This window comes from Motacilla alba, chromosome 2 (assembly GCF_015832195.1).
Source record: "Motacilla alba alba isolate MOTALB_02 chromosome 2, Motacilla_alba_V1.0_pri, whole genome shotgun sequence".
Classification (NCBI taxonomy): domain Eukaryota; kingdom Metazoa; phylum Chordata; class Aves; order Passeriformes; family Motacillidae; genus Motacilla; species Motacilla alba.
Window position 1 is genome coordinate 62,129,204 of NC_052017.1, and position 21,390 is coordinate 62,150,593.

The following is a 21,390-nucleotide window of genomic DNA, read 5'->3' on the forward strand; positions in this document are numbered from 1 at the left end:
CTGCCAATCTGCACTCCCAGGCTGTCACTAGCTAAAAAAGAAACCTAAACAGAATCTGAATGCCTTACGAAATCAGTTTCTTCTCTTCAAAGCCCAAAGATCTATGATACAAAAACTAGCAGAATCCTAGGGTTTTTCGATAAATCTTCATTTCCTTAAGAATGCAAACAGTCTTAAAGTACCTGCATGGTAATTTCTTGTTTCTGTACACAAATGACAGTGGCACATAGAAAGCCTCTGCAGTCTGTGCTTACTCCCTAAAGGAAAGCTGTAAGAAATGTATTACCTTTATCTTACAAACAAGCAAATGGCATCAAACAACAGAGGCACTCACACAGAGACTGTGTATTAGTGCTGAGAACAGAACCAGTGTTGTGAATCAGGAGAATTAATGTGCCTTATAAACTCAGTTATAAGACAAAATGTATCACACCTATTTAAGCAACAGAACCCTGCAGATGGCCCTTACCAGTCACATTAGGCACGCTCTTTAGGTGCTCTAACTTCACAAGGTTGGATTCACCAGGTAACCGATTAGTGCTGGTACAGGATGGACTCATGCCCACGCAGTCTGGATAATATGCAGCTAGAAAGGGAGCTGCCACACTGTCTTTCAGCAAAGGAGGGAGTATGAGCATGGAGTACCACCAATGGTCTGAAACTTCAGCCACTCTCTGGCCAAGCGGAGAAGTGAAGGAAAGAGGGGAGAAGAGAACATGTCAGTACTTCAAAAACGTTGGAAAATTAACCAATTTCCCCCCTCCCTCCAAAACTGAGACAAAAAAGCACTAGAAGTACCAATCTCAGAATTGCAAGTCATAAAGACATTTTCTCTCCCTCTTTCCCCTTCCTCAGCCTGACACAGAAAACCTGTAGTATTGATCTGTTCTCAGACATGGAGCTGAAACTTCACAAACTCCACACCATGTGGAAAGCAAACAAATGAGACATACCATAACAACAAGTCTATGCCTTATCAGACCCTTTATAAAACATTTACAGTCAGTTTTGAATCCAGAAATCTGAACTTAGTTCTAAGTCCACACTAACTGATTAATTTAATTTAGATTCTGCTATCCCCATCAAAGACCTTCTAGAACCCTAAGAAGCGCTAATGATTCACCCTTAGTTTAGAAGTCAGACATGCATTAGGGAAACAAAGCCACAAAGCTTCTACAAGAGTCAACAACCAGCTTGAATGTGTTCCCTGTAGAAGTACCCTGTAGAACACATAGAAGTACCTCAGGTACACTTGTGAACTTGGCTTATTGAACGTAAGTTTATATGAAATCAGAAATGCAGAGTGACATGATCACAAACCCCTTGAAACACCAACATACATCTTATATGTACATTTTGTATTACAAGGGAGAGGAGAGTAAACATGCTTAGGTGTTCTCTTGCAATCTTCAAAAAAGTGAGACTAGCTTGACTAAAGATAGAAACCACCTGAAAGACAAGGAAATTTTAGGATGGGGAATTTTACTTGAAAGCTGGCAACTGAATACTATTTTGCCTGATCAAAAATGAGAACTAGGAGTAAACTTTGAGTCACAGGCCATGACTAAAGGACACCACAAACCACTTGAAAGCTCCTTAGTATGGTAAGGGAAAAGAGGAAAAAGATGAGAAAATAAAAGGCCCTAGGCTTTGTTGCAAATAGTGTTTCTCGGTTTCCTGAGCAAAATGCATAAATACTGACATAATTGGTCAAAGAAGGAAAATAAAAAAGGAAATAAATATGCCATGCTTTAAGATTGCTTTCATATTGTAGGACAAATGAGGAGGAACAGCCACTACTCACCAAGTCCTCAGGCATGGAACATTGGTCTGAGCCCTCAGTCTGAAAGAAAAGGGAATGAGAGCTATTCTTAAGCTGTATGGAAAAAATTAAGTTTAAAGCAAAATAATTTTCTATGGCATAATTCTCTAAATTAAAAAAAAAATTAAAAGTGCTTAGTGCTAACCTTATGTAGTAGACATGATTGTTAAAAAAAAGAGGTAGAGAAATGTGTAGGTTAAAAACACAGCACACCATAAAAACAAAAGCACTCTAAAAAATGTTTCTCAATTGTTAAGTAAGTTTCTACTGATCAGACATTAAAATATACATCCTATTCCATAAAATGGGATAGAACACTGAAACAAATTCAGAAAAAAACAACAGAATTTTATAGAAAAATTCTGGAAATATCCCACATTTTTCCAGAGCAACTCTTCTAGTCTAGACTATAAAAGAGAGTTTTTTATTTATTTTAAGAGTATCTTTATCACAGACTTTCAAAATTAAATGACCACCCTTCAGGTTTTCATATGGTCATTATTATCATGTTATCTTTTTTCATATTGTAAGTGCCATATAGATTCTATGGCACTTTAGGGACTCTTTCAAATTTCAGGAGTTATCTTCATGCCAAAGCTGCAACTTTTTATGTAAAGCTCCATGACAGACTTGATAGCAATCAGGAAAAGCTCATTGAGCTTTTCAAATGCTTTCCACAATAATGAGAAAAGGCCACACAAAACTGAAATGAGAGTTTTGGTGTATTTCTATTTAGTACATGCTGATAATAATCCCCTAGCTGAAGGATTTTACAATTGACTGTGCAGACAAAGATTTTTCAGATACTTCTTTCTTGACATTTCTTAACAGAAAACAAAAATTCCAAGCAGCATGTAGGCCTGTCACTGTGCAGCTCTCCAGGCCATCAGACTTTCATTTTGACATTAGAGATACTGAGCAGCAAGCAAGAAGAAATTAATTTCTGCAAATAAGAAAAACCATCTTTTTAAGTTTCAATATGTGAAAAACTGTTGTGTGGTACCTTGGTGGAATTGTTCAGTTTCATACCACATCTGTAGGTTTTTGCTATTTGTGGTGTCAGCTGGATTTCCTTTGTCAGCTGACGCCACTTACCACATTCTGGTTTTGTGCACTGCACCTACAAGTCAAAAAACAAACATGTTTTTACTTGTTGCTTGTGATTACAGATAAGATTAATGCAACTTAAATAACCAATTAGAAAGAAGCCAGACATGGGAAAGTTGTAAAATATAATTGTTAGATACTTTCTTGTGTAATCATCAGGTCATAAGTAGTGTTTTAACTACAGAAATATTGTACCTGTTTCTGAAAACTGAATTTCTGCACAGGACCTAAGGCTAAAATTAATTCAATTCCCCATTACTAAGGTCTTCAGTAGACTTTGCAAGCATTACTTCAAAAATATATTCTTCATCACTCAAAGAAAAAACAAAAACCAAAAAAACTCAAACAAAACACCACTACCACCAAACTTCCTTCCATTCCTATCTTTCTTCTGTTCCTTTTACCAGGGAAATACAAAAATTTCAAAGTCTTTCACACTCATGCTTTTCCTGACAAATCTCATTCTACCTGAAAATCACAGCTGCTGCTTCACTGAAAAGTAACAGAAGATTGGTCTTTGTGGGGTATGGAGGAAGTCTCCAACAGTGGAGGAGCTGATCAGAATTTTTTTCTTGAGCTTTTTCACAATCCTCTAATACTAGGGAAAAAAACCCACAAAAACTCAGCTGACCTGCTGCTTGAACAGCAGAATATCAGAAACACATCAGAACATCATGTTCCTATTAAATAAATCAATTTTCACCTTACCCAGTAAGGAAGCTGTTGATCAGCCATAAAGGCTTTTGGACTGGGCTCACTTTTACCATTGCTTGTCCAAATCCTTTTCCAGGCAGTGTATTTCTCATAACCATCTTTATGGCTAAGAAGAAAGAGAAAACAGAAAGCAGTCAGAAAACTGAATATCTAGTTCACTTCAAGCAATAGCAGTTACTCTAAAATTAAACATTTTATATAAGGACAGAGAAATAAGTCTGTAGAGAGCACTCTATTTCTGCTGTTGAAAGGAGAGAATCATGGTTCTTATGACAGCAATAAATTGCATCCTGACCATTATGGCCAGTTGCTTATGAGTGCAATTCCTGGTATCTAAGGCCTGGACTTGAGTGATGGGTACTGCTCAGCACGTAAGCACACAAAAGCCTGGGTAGAGCTGGATGTAACTCCCACTCAAATGGGAAGGAGCTTGGAGCTGAAAGCACTCTGTCAGCCCGACAAGAGTCTTCATGGTCACTGAACTGCAATAGTTAAACTGATTTCTAATTGCTTTTAATGTACTGCTTTAGAGAGGCAAGGTCTCCTGAATGCACAGTGTAAAGTGAACTTATAAAGGAAAACACATTTAGTCATAATTGTTCTCATAATTTAAAATCCTCTGACTTTGTTTTTAAAAAAGACAAAAGCTTCAGAATAATTGCAAATACGCAAACCAGCCTGCCTAAACTAACCAGTTCTGTTCACGCTACCCTGTTTAAGTTGACTAGTCCATACAACACCTGCAGTTTTATCATCGATGCCTAAGCCTCACTGACCAAAGCAAGCACAGAGGAACAATTTTTGTATTATGTTTATGTACATGATGTTTCAACAGCTGCCAAACTTTAATAAGCTCTGAAAGGACACAACCTTAATTGTTAAATCTACCTTCGGTAATAGTGGTCAAAACATTCATTGCAGAAGTGTTCCCCACAGGACAGATGATACCATCTAGACGTATACCCATTTTTTGCACACCTGTAATGCAGGAGACATAAAAATAGTTTTATAGTATATTTAGGAAAAAAAAATCATTCTATTGACACTAGCACATTCTAGAAGGGGAACAAAATATTCAGAACAAGCCAGGGCTTTATGCTATATTCATTAAGGCTGAGTTACACATGGCACTACAGCCATACAAATAACAATAAGGTCATTCCAATTGTCTCAAACATTTCCAGTTTCCAAACTAAGCAACACCAGATGCAAGGGAGGCAAAGAGTACACAATGTGCAGTTTTATAGTTGGTCTGGCTTTCGCAGCCTCCCTCTAACAATGGTCAACTGATCCCGTCTTTAGAACCCTATAAGGAGGCATTTCCTGAACATGAAACAGTGAATAAATATGTGCTGTGACACACTAAGCATTTTGGAAACATCTAAGATGACAAAGCTCCTCTCCACAAGAACTTAGAGATCCTTTACTTTGTTGTATTTTCTTCCAATATTAGGGCAGAGTTGGGAGGGATCATTTAAAATTGCATGTTTCTTGTACATGTGATCAATTGATTCATAAGTCATTACAATGTTCTGCCCCCAGAACAACTGACAAAACTATAAAGGCAAATCTGAACACAAAACAGATGTTCCCTGTTTTTTTCTCATGTACAACTTGTGATTTTAACCCAGTGAGATAAAACCCTAAGGAAGCAGTTATGCATTCTAAGCATTTGTTCTTTACCAGTCTCAAAAAGAAATATTCATTACAAAGATTACATTCATCAGATAAAGCAATCGTTCTTCACTTAGAATACTCTCATTAAACTCACTGAAATGATTCAAGATAAATGCACAAAGTAAAAAGCAGTGACTTAAGCTACTAACTCAAGTAGCCATGAAATGAGCTCATCTCAAACAGATAAAGTTGAAAGTATGTACCTGGGGGATGGAAGGTGGGGTGGGAAAGATGAAAATCAAAATACTAAAATAACAATTCAAGAAGATGAGTAAGCAGTATGTATTGTTTCCTAAATAAAAACTGTAATATCACCAATGCTGATCTCACAGGTGCTCACTTCCCAGACAAGTCCCTCAGGCAACTGCCAAAACACTTGGCTTCTCTATGACAACATCCAGAATACACTGACTTCCTACCACCACAGAACAATCCATGAGTATAACTAAATGAAACACATAATTTTTATTTATTTTTAATTTATGTTTATTCATTTTTATTTTTATTAATTTTTTAAAATTTATTTTTCCGTGCTATAGAGAAGGAAAGTTTGTCTCAATTATCAGGGTAGGAGGAGTGCTACATGACTACAGTGTGCCTGCTTCATAATGAGATCTAACATGTTGCCTGTTATAGGTATACCTTGCCAGTATTATGCATTCAAAACCAACAAGTCAGAATGCAAAAGCACTTGTCAAAGTGCAGAGGAAGTGTACAAGAACAAAGAGTTCAGATAAGTATGCCTATCTCTCCTATGACCTAAAATTTCAAGGCTAGAATCTCACCTCAGACTGCAAAGCATTCCAGTGAAGGAGTGGTAAAGACTTTCTACAGTAAATGATGGTTTCATTTTCCATCTTGAAAGCAAGTTTGGCTTTCTCAGATTACACTAATATGCTCTCACTTTCACAGAAGCAAGGCATGTTCCAGAGGACACCATTAATAACATAAATAAGCATACCCCAAAGATACTCTGTATCTGAATTAGCAACTTGCACAGGAGAAAGTTATGGACAACAGGAATAACTTGTGACATTTTCCTGGCACCTTAAGACTCATATTAGCAGCATCTTTCAATTCTCCCTCTACATTTAGATATGAAGGAATTTTTTAGAATATAGTTGGAATCTTAAACTTCAGCTGCAGATTTAGAAAGTCTACAAAAAATGCAAATAAAAAGTAACAAACCTTTCTGCTGCACTGGCAAAGCAAACGGGACATGTTGCGGTGCATCCAGCTTTTTCACACTTTCTATATTTCTTCTCTGACGCTTCATCATCATCATCTGCTGCTTCAGCTGCTTTCTTCTTCACCTAATAAAGAATAGCTGGAATCTGACCACAAATGACACAAATGCATCTTCTACAAAGCAGCATTCAGATAGTTTTGCAGCTTTTGAGTGGCATCCCGTAGTTAAAACAATCCTAATCAAAATCTTTGCAGCCATTGTGAACTAGCTGCAGCATGAAACAGCTGTCAAATTAGGTCAGATTTTTCCACTAAAAAAAAACCCAAACAAAAACCCACCAAAAAAACCTCCAAGCCCACAGTAAGACTGGAAATATCATTTATATCTAAAAATTTCTTGCCTTGGTCTGATTGATGGCGCTGAAGAAATTATAAACAAAGCTTCCAGTTTAAGTAGTATTTTAAGCTCCATCATGTGTTAATGAGTCAAGCCTCATGCATTCATTTTATTTCTCCTTCAAAAAATCCCCTCTTTTAAAATACTTATTGATATTAATTACAAGTGGCAATCCTATCTGTGCCTCAAATAAAATATTAGAGTAGGCTTTTTTGGATACAGGCATTTTTTTGGATACAAAACTGTATACCAAATGTCTCTTCTGGGCCTCAAAGGTAGTGTATTATGTTGTTTTAGGTCTCTGTCTGGATGGGCAGACAGCTTTGTCTGACTGTACAGAAATCTGTGATTGTGTTTTTAACACTTTAAGTACTTACAGGTTATATAGAGTATTTATCTTTTCTGAATATTGTTTGCAAAATGACCTGCTCATTCACGGGACTTACTCATTCTCCTTCTCTGTGGAGAAGGAGAATTAAAGGAACTAACTCTCTCCTTCTCTCTCTCTTAGGAGTCTAAGACCTAACTTACCCACAAGGAAGCCCACTTTCTTTACAAATGTCAACAGAAAATAAAAAATAGCAAAGTACAAACTCACGTGTTTTTAAATTATTATAAATACCTGTCTTCCAGAACTCCTCACAGGAAGGTTGTCTGGAGACTGATCTGAAGAACATGCCTTTTTCTTCGTTCGTAACCTTCCCATTGACATTGTATTGTTAGATCTGAAAAAAGATAGGCAATAGTTAATTAATTTAAATTGCTTGACTTTGTGGAGCTAATCACAGCCACTTAAAATTCTTCTTTTCACAGAGTTACCTAGGTAAGAATCTGTTCAGCTTGACTGTTAATTCGAGAGGAAAATGGGAATGAGGCATTACGGGAAAGGAGCAATACTACTATTTTAAACTAAATTCTCTGTTAAGATTAGATCCCTGAGTACCTCTTGATAGGCTGTTCCAGATCAGCATATCCTGGATTTCAATAATCTGATTTGCATTACGTGAAGACCTGGACTGGAATTTGGGTTGGCAAAGTGAACAGACACCAGCTCCATGCTGATGCAAGCATTCAAATACCACTCGGAGTAACACTCATCCTGCTAACAACTGATTTATTGGCAGCAAGAGATTTGCACTGTAAAGCACTTTTCCAAACAGTATACTGACTAGGCATTTAATACCAACTGAGCAACCAGTTCCAAGACTTGCACAGCCTCCTATGAAAAGAGATCAGAATTTGAAGTCTGGACTGCCGATATATTGCATCTGCGATTGGAATATTACAAAGTTTGTTGTTAAGTATTCTACAGGCCAAAATAAAATATTTACAGCATGAGAGCGCTCTGTAGCTGTCTTTGACTGCATTGGTAGGAGCACAGAATGGACCACAGTTAACCATGCAAACTGGAAACCACAGAGTGGGAGAAAGTATGATGCAGAAATATGAAAGCATGTTTAAAATCAAAGGCATTCTTTTCACAGGGAGTAAAGCACAAAGACAGCCTAGAGGAAGAAGTAAATCTAAAGAGTGCTCTACAACATACAGAAAAGAAGTGGATATTAACCCCTTGTACTACAGCAGTGCATCATGAATGTTATTTCGTTGTAATATGGATCAGTTTGTAATTATGTTTTTGGGAGGGTTTTTTAAACATATATATATATATATATATATATATATATATATATATATATATGAGACTTCTCAATTCTCCCTGTTTCAGGATGCAACTTCCTTATTCAACCTGTCAGTAATGGACAAGGCAACAGTATCTTCATTCAGAAATTCCATTAAAAGTCAAGGTAACGGGAGGAGAGTGGGAATTTTTATAAAATTTTATATTAAGCTGATTCAAGTCAAGTAAACTGGTGCTTTATTCTCCTCTCAAGATAGAAGAAATTATTTGTGAGAGGAAGAGAAATCACATGAGAATATCCACACATGAGAAAAATTAGTTCAAACAACCCAATGCAAAAACTTTGTTTCTTGCATGTATCACCTCCAATTTTCACTAGCCAGAGGTAGGAAAAAAGTTATTAAGTCAATCTCTATTGATCTCTGAAAAAAAAAAAAAAGAAAAAGGAAAAAATTAGCATCACTTCACTGTAACTTACCACTGTATGGGGGTGGATGAGGTTGGAGAGTAAAGAAAACCAACCAGTTTCATTTACATGAGATTTTCCTAAACTGCTGCATAACGCCCCAGAAAATGGTGGCTTTCTCGCCCTAGAGATTTCTTTATGCATCAGTGGCACAACATTAAACAGTATCTCTCTGTGTCACCTAGTCTTCTGATGGTAATTAATCGTTCAGACGTGCCATAGTCCTTACAGTCCGGAGACTTCCAATTTAGCAAGGAGCGCTGAGCAAGGCACCAGGTGACTCATTTTGGTGACCATCAGGTGATCACAGTCTGCTGCTGCTGTGGGGCCCTTTTATCCAAGAAGGTAAAAGAACACGTGAATTTTGCATTATGTATGTGGGGAGTAGAAAAAGTGTCCAATCACTAGGAAGTTTGGTAAAAATATTTCAGATTCAGAGAGGCTGCCAATTTTGAGAGGCAGAGGTCAGTTGTACAAAATTGCAGACATATTTTTCTTTTGCCCCTTCAGTACAGGTAAAGAGGGAGGTGGGGACAAAGGGAGAAAAAAGATCAGGTGTATGATACTTCGTGCCCACTTCCCCTGACAAACCAAAAAGCACCCTCCCAAAAAACCACAAATTTTTATAGAACAAACAAACATGGCTTACTCTACCAAGCTTTACATGACTTTGCATCCTATCCTGTAGACATCTGAGAAATAAGCTGAGAAAATAAGCCCTTTAAAAGGAGAGGGATGCATAATGCGTGAATGTCACATCCAATAACGTTTCATCCGTCTGTAACGCGTGGCCTATATCAGAAAGCTTTGTGGGGTTTACCTGCACAGTTGGCAGCAAGTTTGTCTTTGGGGAACAGAAAAAAAAATAAAGAAAAGAAACCACACAGACACACACTGTCAGAGAGACCGGGAGGAAGCGAGAGCAGCCTGATTGACACGGCGAGTGCACACACCTCTGAAACTCAGCCCGAGTCAAGCGGCGGCGCCCAGCCCCGCCGGCCGCGGCTGACAGCGCCCGCCCCGGGCCGCGGCTGTGACAGCTGGCGGCGGGCGGGGGTCCCGAGGGGCACCCCCGGGGCAGGGAGCCCCGCGGCTGGGCTGCCCCGGAGCCGGGCGGGGGCGGTCCCGGCGGCGGGGCAGGCGCGGCGGTCGGCGCCTGGCACTCACCTCGGGGCCGGGTCACTCGGGGGCCGGAGACCACATTCACGCGTGTCCGCGCCGCCTCCTGCTAGAGCTGCAGCGGGAAAAAAGGGTGGAGAATGGGGAAGGAAGGGAGGGAGGGAGAAAGAGACGGGGGAAGGAAGAGTGAAGCGGGGAGGTGAGGACGGGGGCAGCGCTGGCACCTGCCCCGCCAGCCCGGGGAGGAGCAAGCGGCCCCGCGGTGGGCGCTGCACCTGAGGGAGGGTGTCACTCACCGCCGCCGCCGCCATCCCCACCGCCATCCTCCTCCTCCCCGGTGCCGTGCACCCTCAGCCCGCCTCCTCCTGCCGCTGCTTCCGCTCTCCGCGGTGCGTAGCGAGGGGGAGGGCGGGGAGGCGCCGCCCCGGCCCCGCCGCCCTCGCGGGACCCGCGGCCGTGCAGGTACCGCGGCTGCCGCGGCCCGGGCCGGGGGGGCGAGCGGGGAGGCGGGGGGCCGGTGCTGAGCCGCCACGGGTCACCCACCCCGAGGGTCCCCCGGCCCCAGCAGCCGCTCGCCCCCGCCTTCTGCCCGCGGGTTGCACGGGAGAGAAATGTCGGCATCTCCCTCCTTCGTTAGCGGGGTAGGGGGGCTTCTCGATGGGTGCGAAAAGGGAGGCCACCGGCAGACCCGCAGTGCTGGACGGGCCCGTTCACCCGCCCCGGGAAACGGGGTCTGGCCGAGACTATCGGGAGCCAAGAGTGTGCTGCTGGCTGTGTCGCTTTCGGTGCACCGAAAGCTCTTTCGGTACACGCTTTTGCGACTGTCACCAAATGGTGATCTCTTGAGGTCTACTAAATTTTTGTCCGGTTCGAGGAAGTAAGAGCCAGTTCCAAACTATGCATTGGGTGGGGGTGATTCTTCTCTCTTTTTTCACAGCTACGAGTACTCCCTGGAGACATGGACCACTCAGCGGATGCATCCGGGCTCCTGGAAGCCCCTGATGTTGGGTCTCAGAAAGAGAGAGTGGTGACGGAGGAGGAATGGCTACAAAAATGGGAAACGGGTAACATCGGGTTTCACAAGGAAGAACGGCATCCGTACGTGACTTCACTCTTCTGCCTAAGCTGTTTTAAGTAATGCCATGAGATGACGGGCTTGGCTCATTCGAGGAGCTCTTAATTGAAAATGGAACATTTGCAAAAAGCAAATTATCTTACATGGGCACAGCTTGAAACAAAAATTAATATAGATATTTTTGTGACTTACATTTGTCAAAGGACAGAGAAAAGAAAGTATTGAAATGAATTTAGAGCTTTTACTCTTGAATCAGGTTTTAAACCTTAGAGCTTGGAGAGTTTGGCTAGAAAATCTTAAATTTTCTGATGGAGATGCTTTGCACTATTGTTCATGTGAAACTGGGCCTTGAAACTATGTGCAGAGGACATCAGAGCAACTACCATGCAGTAAAAGACAAGGACCTAAAAGAACAAACCTGATTATATAGTCTTTCAAGACCTGTAAAAGCCATTTAATTGATGCAGAAGTTTCATAATCTTTCTTTTTAAAATCTCTGTTGTGACCCTCTTAGAGGTGGGTTGGTTGGACTGTTTAGTCGCAAAGACAAAGAGAAAATAGAACAAACAGAAATGTGTTAACTTGTGAACTACATTAAATTGACTTTCTTGCTGTGTAAGTGGAAGGTGAATGCTTTTATTTTATGTTTTTATTTCTAATGGCATGAAGAAAGTTGAGCTATTAACAAATGTGCCATTGTGGAGTTTTCATACTACCCGGCATAGTGTGTAGCACTTGGCTTTTCATGTGCCAGCACCACGACTCACAGAGTTAAGTAAAACATGTCTGTTCTTCTGCAGGCTCCTCCAAAAGTACCTGGATGTTCTTTTAAATGGCAGGAGTGGACTGAGGATATTTTTCCCACTTTGTGGTAAAGCAGTAGAGATGAAATGGTAAAACACAGATAATAAGAGCAAAATTCTTACTTGATATAGGGAGGGAGGGAGGGAGGGAGGGAGAAGGGGAATTCCCAACCTTATATTGGCCAGTGGAAATGTGGCACATTTTCACTGCTAGGAAAGCAGTGTCACTGGAAGCTGAAGGGAGGAGGAAACTGGTGTTTTGTATAGTAGCTTAAATGGAATGGATAAGGTCTGATCTGAAAGTCCTACTGATTGTCCCAAGTTCAGCTTGGGGAGTGCTCAGTTTAGATGGACAGAGTGACTGAATCTATGCCCTTACCAGTGCTGCTTTCTGTAGCAATGCCAGCTTAAATTACCCACAATGAGGTCACTTGTGTCAGACAACATTTTCAACAGACCGTGTGGCATGCCATTCTGTAAATTTAAGTGATTTGGGCTAAATGCAATTTCCTCTTTTTTTTATACTTCATCTTTTACATTTAATTTTTTTCTTGGGGGGGGAGGGGGGGATGTGGTGTGGGGAGGCAGTGTTGTATTTAAAATTAGGGCCTATATATATAACCCGGTACTTTTTCTTGGAGGGAGGGAGCACAAACCTCTTCAAGTGCATCTTCAAGTAATCCAGCCATCAGGTTTTATCACAGTACCTACTTCCTAGGCTGACTGTGGGCTCTGACACACGTTGGTGTTTTGCTGAGCTGCAGCAGTGCAGAGGTTACCTCACCTCCTTTGCTGCCCGTTCCTGCCAAGCCACAGAGGCAGCTGGGTGGACACTGTGCCTCAGTCACCTCAACTGAGAGCACAGCACCTTACTGAAATGGACAGTTCCTCAGTGTGATCACCTCTGCTGTCACTGAGTTAGTAGGAATAAATGAATAATTCATTAAATCTAAATAAAGCATGTAAGTCCTCGTCAACTGTATGCTGAGTGGTGCTTATTTAAGATCAGATCATGGAAGGGAGGTGTTAATTTTAATGGGAACACTTCAGAAAGTCAGAATTAGACATATCAGGGCATCCTAAAACTAGGCTTTCCCTAATGAATAAATGATGTATGGGAGACACACATTTTGCCCAGCCTGTGGGCCCAATGTAAACCTAGGCCTTCTCTTTCTTGTGTGCAGGCTGGCGGACATGGGGCACAGCGTTGTTGGTGTGGAAGTCAGCGAGCAAGCAGTGAAGGAATTTTTTTCAGAACACAGTCTGCCTTATTGTGAGGAGCCAGTCCCTGAGATTTCAGGAGCAAAAATGTTCCAGGTATGTCAAATGATCTGGTGTGGTTAAACATGCAATGCTGGCATAACTGAGTAAACAAGTCATTCTGCTTTTATGCATCTGTTTTACTGGTAATCATTCACCTCTCCTAAAGAGGTCTAAAAGGAAGCTCTGAGTTGTATTTTTGAACTGAGAAGTTATTCTTCTAAACTTACTGCTTGTAAAAGGAATGTATTTTAAAACTGGAGGTATGCCTTGATAGATTGATAAAAGTTGCATGCCTTGGTAGATTAGAACCTCTGTGGAGGGGATCACAAGAGTTACCTCAGTAAACTAAAACTAAAAATATTTCTCAGTGTTTTTCCCCATTGCACATAAATTTATTTTTAAAAATTAATTTTTAATAGTGTATGGGTATATTTTAAGATGTGAAGTATAAATATATACTTACGAGTGCATATTTAAAGATAGTTAGCTGATAAGGATTCTTTCCTTTGCTTTTATTGTAGAGTACCTCTGGCAACATTTCCCTCTACTGCTGCAGTATTTATGATTTGTCCAGGTAGGAATACTCATAGTGTTTTACAATTCTCCATAATCGAATATATATTAATACTGTCCAATACTATTATTTTATTTGAATCAGGAAAAGATTTGTCAGGTCCTCATAAGCAAACTCCTATTAATTTGTTTGAGAAACTTGAATGGCCAATCTCCAGCAAAAGTGTAATCCTGTTGTTAATAATTAAGAATGACAACTAATTATCTTTAAATGGACTTCTTATTCCAAGCCATTCTATGAAAGTTATCAAAAAAACATTTTTGCTTTTACAGTAAAACCAAATTATCTTTAACATTACTGATTAATTCTATGAAGCAAAACTTTAGTGCAATTCCTTACTCAGAGTAACTTATTAAAGAGATTGTATCCAGAGGTGTCTTAGCACAATAGTTCCCTCTTCTTGCAGGTCTTATTCAGATGTGATTTTTTTCCCTATATTATAAGGTTTTGGTGAATTTTTTTGTGTTTGTTTGTTCTTCTTACAAACAACTGTCAGGCACAAGAATTTGTCTCATGTCTCTTCAGTAGCAAGGAGGTAAAGTCTTAACATTTACTTTGATTGGCTTTCCAGAACTAGTACATAGGTAGGCACAATAGGTAGTTCAGGACACCAGAACGCAGTGTTTACTATATGATCTCTTTTTGGTTTTTTTCAATCTGACAAAACACTGGAAAAAAGACTATTCATTACTAGAGTCCAGAGTCTTTCCGACAGTAGACCATGACTGAGAATTCTGCTGCTGCAGCTGACTTGACTAGTGTATATATGTAACTAGTCTTGCAAAGTGTCGAACAGATGGGGTGTGTATGAATGTGACTTTGTAGATACTGCCTGGTTTCTTACCCACCTTGTCCCTCCAGTGTAGTTACTTGCTACACTGTAGATCCCTTTAAATCTTTACTGCTGTGAGTTGACAAGTGGCCCAAGGATTGCTTCAGCTTCTCAGAAATTTTTGAAAAATTCAGTCATAAGTTTTGTAGCAAGTAGTGTGGTGAAACTTGTAACTTCTATCACAACATGGTGTAATAGCACTTTGAAATAAACAAAAGTAGGTAATTAGTGACAATTTCAGTGCATATCACTGGATCCAGTACACAATTTGTCATCACAAAGTAAATTGGTAGATAGACGTTCTGGATGCAGAATGAACTGTTTTCCCAACATCAGTCAGCAGATACCTGTGACTAGAAAAATGCACACACACTTCTAGTTTCTGTGTACAGACAGTTTGATTAATTACCCAGTAATTATGGAAATTAAACTTATTTCTCTCTTGCTGAGGCTGGCCTACTAACAGGTCCCTTTCATCTCCATTGGCCTAGCATTAGAAGAAAACTCAGATGTGCTCCTGACCTTTGTCAGAATGGGATATTTCAAAGACTCTTGTTAGTTAAAGAGTAACAGGAATTACTGCTCTTTCTGGGAATTCTGGGACATATGTAAAACACTTATATTACACAATCACTGTACCTCCAAATACAATTATGGCTGCAAGACTTCAAAAGAAAATCAAAAATTGCATTTACTGAAACTACTAAACATATGCAGAGATAGAAATTCTCAAGTTTCCTTTTAAATCCACTGGGTTTTCTGCAGATATGTGAATTTCTGATTTACATGTTAAATTTTGTTAGATGTAGTAGTCCCTAACACATGCTGAAGGCTGTAAAACACATAGCAGTGTGTTACAGTGAAAGCGCTTCCTCATACCTTAGCTTCATCCTGAATCTGCATCAGGATAAAAGACAGCTGTGTGCCTTTTTTGACCTTTTCCTCATGGCTTCATTGTGTTGTGAAGGAAATTGGATGTACAGAGGGGCAAGGAACGCCTGGACACTCAGCAGGTCCTGAGATCTGGGCAGGCAGGAGACCAGGACTGGGACAAGGCCACAGCATGAGCCTGCCTGCAGCCTGGGATGTCTGTAGGCCTTGATGAAATTGCTTGGGAGTAAAGTACATGAAGTGCATGTTTGGAGCCACTGCTGCCATTCCAGTTAGACCAGATTAAATCTGGAAAGAAAAACCAAGCGCAGAAAACCTCAGTGGCTTGCCTGAGGTCACCCAGCAGACTCAGCTACGCAGAGAGGAGAACTGCCTCCAAACCTCAGAAGATCAAGGTTATAACCTGCCCGACTAAACTCTCCTTTGTGCCCTGCACATCCATTGCTTGTTTAACTGTCTCTTTAAAAATCTCCTTTCAGTTACAAGGCTGGTTATTTAAATTAGATGCTTAGACTTGGCAAACTTTAAAAGAAGTCAGCACTTGAAAGTGTTATCATGTCTCATCGCAGTAGAGTGGGAAATACAAGATCAGCTTGTAGGTTAGATGCCAGAGAGTTAGCAATGCCATTGCAATGAAAATAGCAGTGGGCAGAGAGAAGTTCTCATGGTTTAACTCTGGCTAAGGTGGTGGAACTAAGCACCACACAGCTGCTTGCCCACTCCCCCATCATGAGATGATGGGGGACAATCAAATCGTAAAAGTGAGAAAGAAACTTGTGTGGAGATGAAAACAGTTTAATAATTAAAAATAAATTTCAAAAAGTTGTAAGAAAAAAAAAATACACAACAAAGAACAACCAAAGAGAGAGGAAAATAAAGCCCAAGAAAAACAAGTGGTGCAAATGAGAGCAGTTGCCCACCACCAACCAAGCAACTGATGCCTAGCCAGCAGCCCAAGCAGTGCCCCCATTCACCAACCTCCCACCCAGTTTTATTGCTGAGAATGGAGCCAGATGGTCTGGAATATCCCTTTGCTCAGCTGGGGCCAGCTGTGCTTGCTGTGTCCCCACCCAGTGTCTTGTTCATTCTTGTACTCTCTGGCCTACTCAGTGGTGTCAGGGTGTGAGGAGCAGAAAAGGTGTTGGTGCTGTGTAAGTGCTGCTCTGCAGTAACTAACTCGTCAGTGTGTTATTAACATGATTTCAATCCCAAATCCACCAACACAGCCCTATGCAAGCCACTATGGAGAAAGGTAACTCTACCCTAGCCAAAACCTGTACACAAATGAAGACAGAGGTGATGCAATTGGACTCTGACACCTGCCCAGTAGGCAGAAGGGTATTGCACAATTCCGTGCCACATTTTCCTGAGTAAACTTATTCAAACTTTCTTTAAAATTATGCAATTTACTTAATTACAACCTTACTGTCTAACCTCCTATTTTAATAATTACCAAAAATAAGGCTGTTTCTTATCCCCACATAATCTTTTGTGTTGCTCAGGCTGCTCTTACCATCCATTAATAAAGGCATTTCTTGATAGTCTTGATCACTTGCAGGCTTTGGTAGGCCACGAAAGCCATCTGCCAGCATATCCAGGAGCAAAACTAGTGTCTGCAGCTGAGTTGCACTAAGGCAAGCAGCAGTGTAACTTAGCTTTTCTAGCATTTCTAGCATTAAGTTAGCTGAAGCTAACTGTCCTGGGCATATAGCTGGGAATTCAGGTGTCTAAAGTTACTGAATGTGCTGAGTCAATGATAGTAAAGCAACACAGCAGCTTCCTTAGCCTGCATATGAAATCATGCATGGGTTTTAGAAGGTGGTCAGGAGCTGTTGATGTGCTGAGTGCATGTTAGACAGAAGGATGTGGTTACTGAACACCCAGACTTGTCGCCCATATGTGTTAAAAGTACATTCCTACCTCCCTGCCGTGTCTCATCAGTCCCTAAGGGTGGGGAAGCACTGACCAATTCCCACACCTCTTTGCTATCGCAGCAGGACAAAGAACCAGGGGGGTTTCTTGAGTTCCAGATCCTGTTGGCTTGGATTATAAAAATGCTGCACGGTAACAGAAAGGTGGTGGGGAATCACTAGCTGCAGAATCCTTGTGACCTCACAAAAGCGTCTGAAAGAAGATGAAGGTCCCTTTTTACTATTTTTAAGCCTTTTCCTTATCTTTTTATAGCTCGATAGTTGGCAAGTTTGATGGGGTTTGGGACAGAGGAGCTCTTGTAGCCGTGAATCCATGTGACAGACAACGGTTAGTAAATTGCATTGTTACTGTCTTTTCTCTGATGTATCAATGACAAGTTTTTGATCCTGTGACTTGTTGATGAGTCATTTATTATTTAAAGGATAAAGCTACACAAGCTTTTCTCTACCGCAAGCATCTGCTGCAGTTGCAGAGTGCTGTATTCTTCCTTCAGGAAGCCACCCTGCCTCTTGGTGGGAAAATATGTGGTTTGTTCCAACCCAGCAGAAGCAGGGCTGCAAATCTCATCTGAATTCTATTATTTCCTTTTCACCACTTCTACTTCTTCTGTCTTTGTTCTTTTCCTCCTCACTCGCCTTGATTACAAATTTTTGTTCTTGCCTATAGCCAGCCCAAATTTACTTTGAACCTGCTCCCAGGATTTTTAATTAGATACAGAATCTTCAATTCACAGTAACTTTAAAAGATAAGGACTGTACTGTGTACTGTATTCTAGACTGTGGCAGATGAATACTTTGTCTATTAATCTTGAGTTGAATGTGCAAAAAAAGGTAAATGCTTGTTTATAAGGAATAAATACAACCTTTATTTTATGTTTTTTATGTGTTGCATGAATTTTATGCTCCTGAAATTTAAACTAAATTTGGTTAGTCTCTGTGCAGTTCAGTTCAAATTCTGTCTGCATAGAAATGCATTTTGTTGAATATTTTGAATGCTATGCTTGAATGCTTTACAAAAATAATAAAGTATATTTTTTTTCCTTTTAGCTATGCCAGTTTGATGATCAACCTAGTGGAGAAAAATTCTTCTTATCTCCTTGTTACAGTTTCATATGATCCAAACAAACACAAAGGTGAGAACTTTGTACTGTTCATGTTGTGATTTTGCTCTAATACAAATTGTACAAAGATGTATTAGATGTAGATGTATTAAATTGTAGATGCATTAGTATCTTCCCCAAGGTTTTTATCTGCATAGCTTTGTCAGCTGGTGACCCCAGTATGACTGTGTATAACTGTGTGTTAAAAAGTTTAGATATTGACCAAGCTTGGGACTAGATTTCTGTTTTCTCTAGCATTCAGACATGCTAAAGGTAAGTTGAGGACAGTCATGGTATATTAACAATGAAATGAAACTGTAAGTGTGGCTGCTACAATGAAGCTGGAAGTCAGAGCACTTACTAACATCCTGTCTAGCCTCGGGAGCTTGAAACACTCCCAAGAACATCAACTTCATGCTGTTTATCCAGTATTTGCAACCCAATGTGTTGCCCATCTTGTGCCTCTCTCTCAGCCACTACCATGTTCTGAATGTATTTGGAAGAGATGAAATTCTGTAAAATCATAAGTAATTTTCCTTTTATCGTTTTTGTATTGTGTACTGAAGTGGGAGATTTTTTTTTAGTTAATTTTAACTCAAAAAAGAAAGATATCTTTTTCTGCTTTTGGGCCCTTCAGTATAATTCCCCCCCCCCGCGCAAAAAATAGGTCTTGCTATCACAAGCAAGAACAGTTTAATTCATTGCTTTCCCTCTAACAATGTTCAGCTCTTAGCCTTAATCATGCCACTGTAGTATAAAGAGATTGTAGACTGGATTCACAGTCTCAGCACACTGAGTGTGGTCATATCCACGTCACATTCATGATTCCCTGCTGCAGCTGCAGATGAAGCAGCAGCAACACCTGAAGCTGTTTGGCCTGCCAAGGTGCCACAAATTCCTGGACATGTTTTCTGGTTCCTGCTGATGGTGCTGCACCCTGGGGCCCCATTACGGCCCAGGTGCTATGAGTGAGGGGGTTTTCTGTCCTACTGCAGTGTAAATTTTGTCTTCTTCCCATGTTTCCTCTCTGATTAGCTTCACCCCTTTTCTTTCAGGCCCACCATTTTATGTTCCTGAATCCGAAATTAAAAGTTTGTTTGGTGAGTAAAATTTCACCTAACCCTTAGGAATTTTTTCAAAAACACATGAAGATGTTTATATGCCTTTACCTTGCCCTGTGATGAGTGATACGGTCATTTGCTTCTTATCTAAAGGCTGGAGTCATGGAAAAATACTGGGAAAAATAAATACTATTTAGCCACAGGGATTTTGCTGGCATGGAAAATTCTCAGTTCTTCAAAAGATATGGAGAAAACCCAAGACACAAACAGTTTCTTGTCTCCCTTTGGTACCTTTTTATTCTCCCAGGATTCATACTGCACTCACCTGCAGTCTTAGAGTCCTGTTTGACCATTTTGTCTTCGCCTGCACCTCATCAACCAGTTGCCCTGGTTTTCATACAAGCCCTACAGGTGCTACAGTTTCTTCTTTTGTGATAAAGAAGAAAAGTAACATGGCACTCAAAGAAAATGCTAGAAATGTACAACTCAAATCCATCAAAATAATGAAATTTGGAGCTATGTCAGGAATTTAATTTTAGGAGTTCCTCCTGATGTGCTGTAATATCTCACTTTTAAATTTACAATGTTCTGAGACTCTGGCAGTCTTTGTGTGCAGTGAGTCATTGGCATAGACAGTTGCATCCCAGTGCAAAAGAGAGCAATTAAGTTCCCTTCCCCCCAGTGCACTGTGTTAGGCACTGTGGGGAAATCTGTGGATAAGACTTTAATTTTTTTTCTAGACAATTTGCATTTTTCATTGACTAATCATGAACTAATTTATTATTCTTACCTCCTTTTCAGGCCACTGCTGTGAAATTAGGTGTCTTGAAAAAGTTGATGACTTCTCGGAGAGGCACAGACAATGGGGACTAGATTATTTTCTGGAAGTGCTATATCTACTAAAGTTTGTAGCTTGATTAAAATTTATTAAAATAACTTGCCTCCCACCTTGCTTTTTCTTATATCTCACATTTTAAAATGGGGCATTCTTAAAGCAGGGGTTTTGTCCATTTTGCTTACCAAGTCAGCTTCTCCTACACAGGTGCCTTTACTACCTTGAGATGTGAACAGCTTTTCTTAAACTCCATGCACAAACAACCATTACCAAAGCATACCTTTTTCTTCCTTATCGTTTAAAATCATGAGGGCTGTGAGAAAGAAATGTTCCTGTTCCTTTTCAGCCATTGCAGGTCGACGCTGTCTGCCTGGCACTCTGCAACTTGGCCTCGTCAGCCGGCAGCCCTGGGAGTGTGGCAGCTGTGGTTCAAACACTGTTCTGTGCGACACTGGCCTTGCACCAGGCTGGGCAGAGAGGTGGGAAGCTGCTGCAAGTTGGTTATCTCCATCCCTGGGAATATATGTCAAGTGAAGAGCTGGCAGTGAGCAGGCAAGGCAAGGCAGCAGCTGCCAAGAGGAAATTACCATCCAGCAAGCAAGGCTGGAGGGAAGTAGCCTGGATGACAGGGAGGAATGGGTGGAAAATGTCCTGGCAGTCACTCACAGGTATGCTGCCCCCTTATTTGAAAGCACAGCTATGGGCGAGCAAACTAACACGACTTGGGTAAGATGGCTCAAAGGGTGCTGAGAAGAGAGCAGCTGATGTTATTGCTAAACTATTCTCCATCATATCTGAAAGGTCACAGAGTAAGGGAGAGGTTCCTGAGGATCCCCCCTTTTTTGGAGGAAAACCAATGTCGCTCCAGTCTTGAAAAGGTGCAAGAAGGAGGACCT

The 21,390-nt window shown here is 40.7% G+C and overlaps 2 protein-coding genes across 6 annotated transcripts in view; one reads left to right on the top strand and one right to left on the bottom strand.

The window, feature by feature from the left end:
- KDM1B (lysine demethylase 1B) overlaps window positions 1-10,538 on the bottom strand; it is a 27,822-nt gene extending 17,284 nt beyond the window's left edge. Inside the window, exons 1-9 of one of the 2 annotated variants that reach the window (XM_038127300.1) lie at window positions 10,426-10,538; window positions 10,178-10,244; window positions 7,528-7,630; window positions 6,509-6,633; window positions 4,532-4,621; window positions 3,638-3,749; window positions 2,826-2,942; window positions 1,805-1,843; window positions 470-674 (exon numbers count right to left, since the gene is read on the bottom strand). In XM_038127300.1, coding sequence (XP_037983228.1) covers window positions 470-674; window positions 1,805-1,843; window positions 2,826-2,942; window positions 3,638-3,749; window positions 4,532-4,621; window positions 6,509-6,633; window positions 7,528-7,617 — 778 coding nt within the window. In that variant the 5' untranslated portion in view covers window positions 7,618-7,630; window positions 10,178-10,244; window positions 10,426-10,538. Of the gene's footprint in view, window positions 1-469; window positions 675-1,804; window positions 1,844-2,825; window positions 2,943-3,637; window positions 3,750-4,531; window positions 4,622-6,508; window positions 6,634-7,527; window positions 7,631-7,724; window positions 8,051-10,177; window positions 10,245-10,425 lie in introns of those variants that run through there. The other variant, XM_038127299.1, reaches the window with a different exon arrangement.
- TPMT (thiopurine S-methyltransferase) lies at window positions 10,108-20,606 on the top strand. 4 transcript variants are annotated; one of them, XM_038127304.1, is made up of 9 exons: window positions 10,108-10,262; window positions 11,067-11,227; window positions 12,005-12,097; window positions 13,192-13,324; window positions 13,792-13,844; window positions 17,752-17,826; window positions 18,546-18,631; window positions 19,654-19,698; window positions 20,461-20,606. In XM_038127304.1, exons 2-9 carry the CDS (start codon window positions 11,088-11,090, stop codon window positions 20,574-20,576), a joined length of 741 nt encoding a protein of 246 aa, XP_037983232.1. In that variant the 5' UTR covers window positions 10,108-10,262; window positions 11,067-11,087; the 3' UTR covers window positions 20,577-20,606. The 4 variants fall into 4 exon arrangements, with proteins under 4 accessions (XP_037983232.1, XP_037983231.1, XP_037983230.1 ...); XM_038127303.1 differs by lacking the exon at window positions 10,108-10,262 and adding an exon at window positions 10,463-10,591; XM_038127302.1 differs by lacking the exon at window positions 10,108-10,262 and adding an exon at window positions 10,600-10,770.
- The last annotated feature ends 784 nt before the right edge of the window (window positions 20,607-21,390 follow it).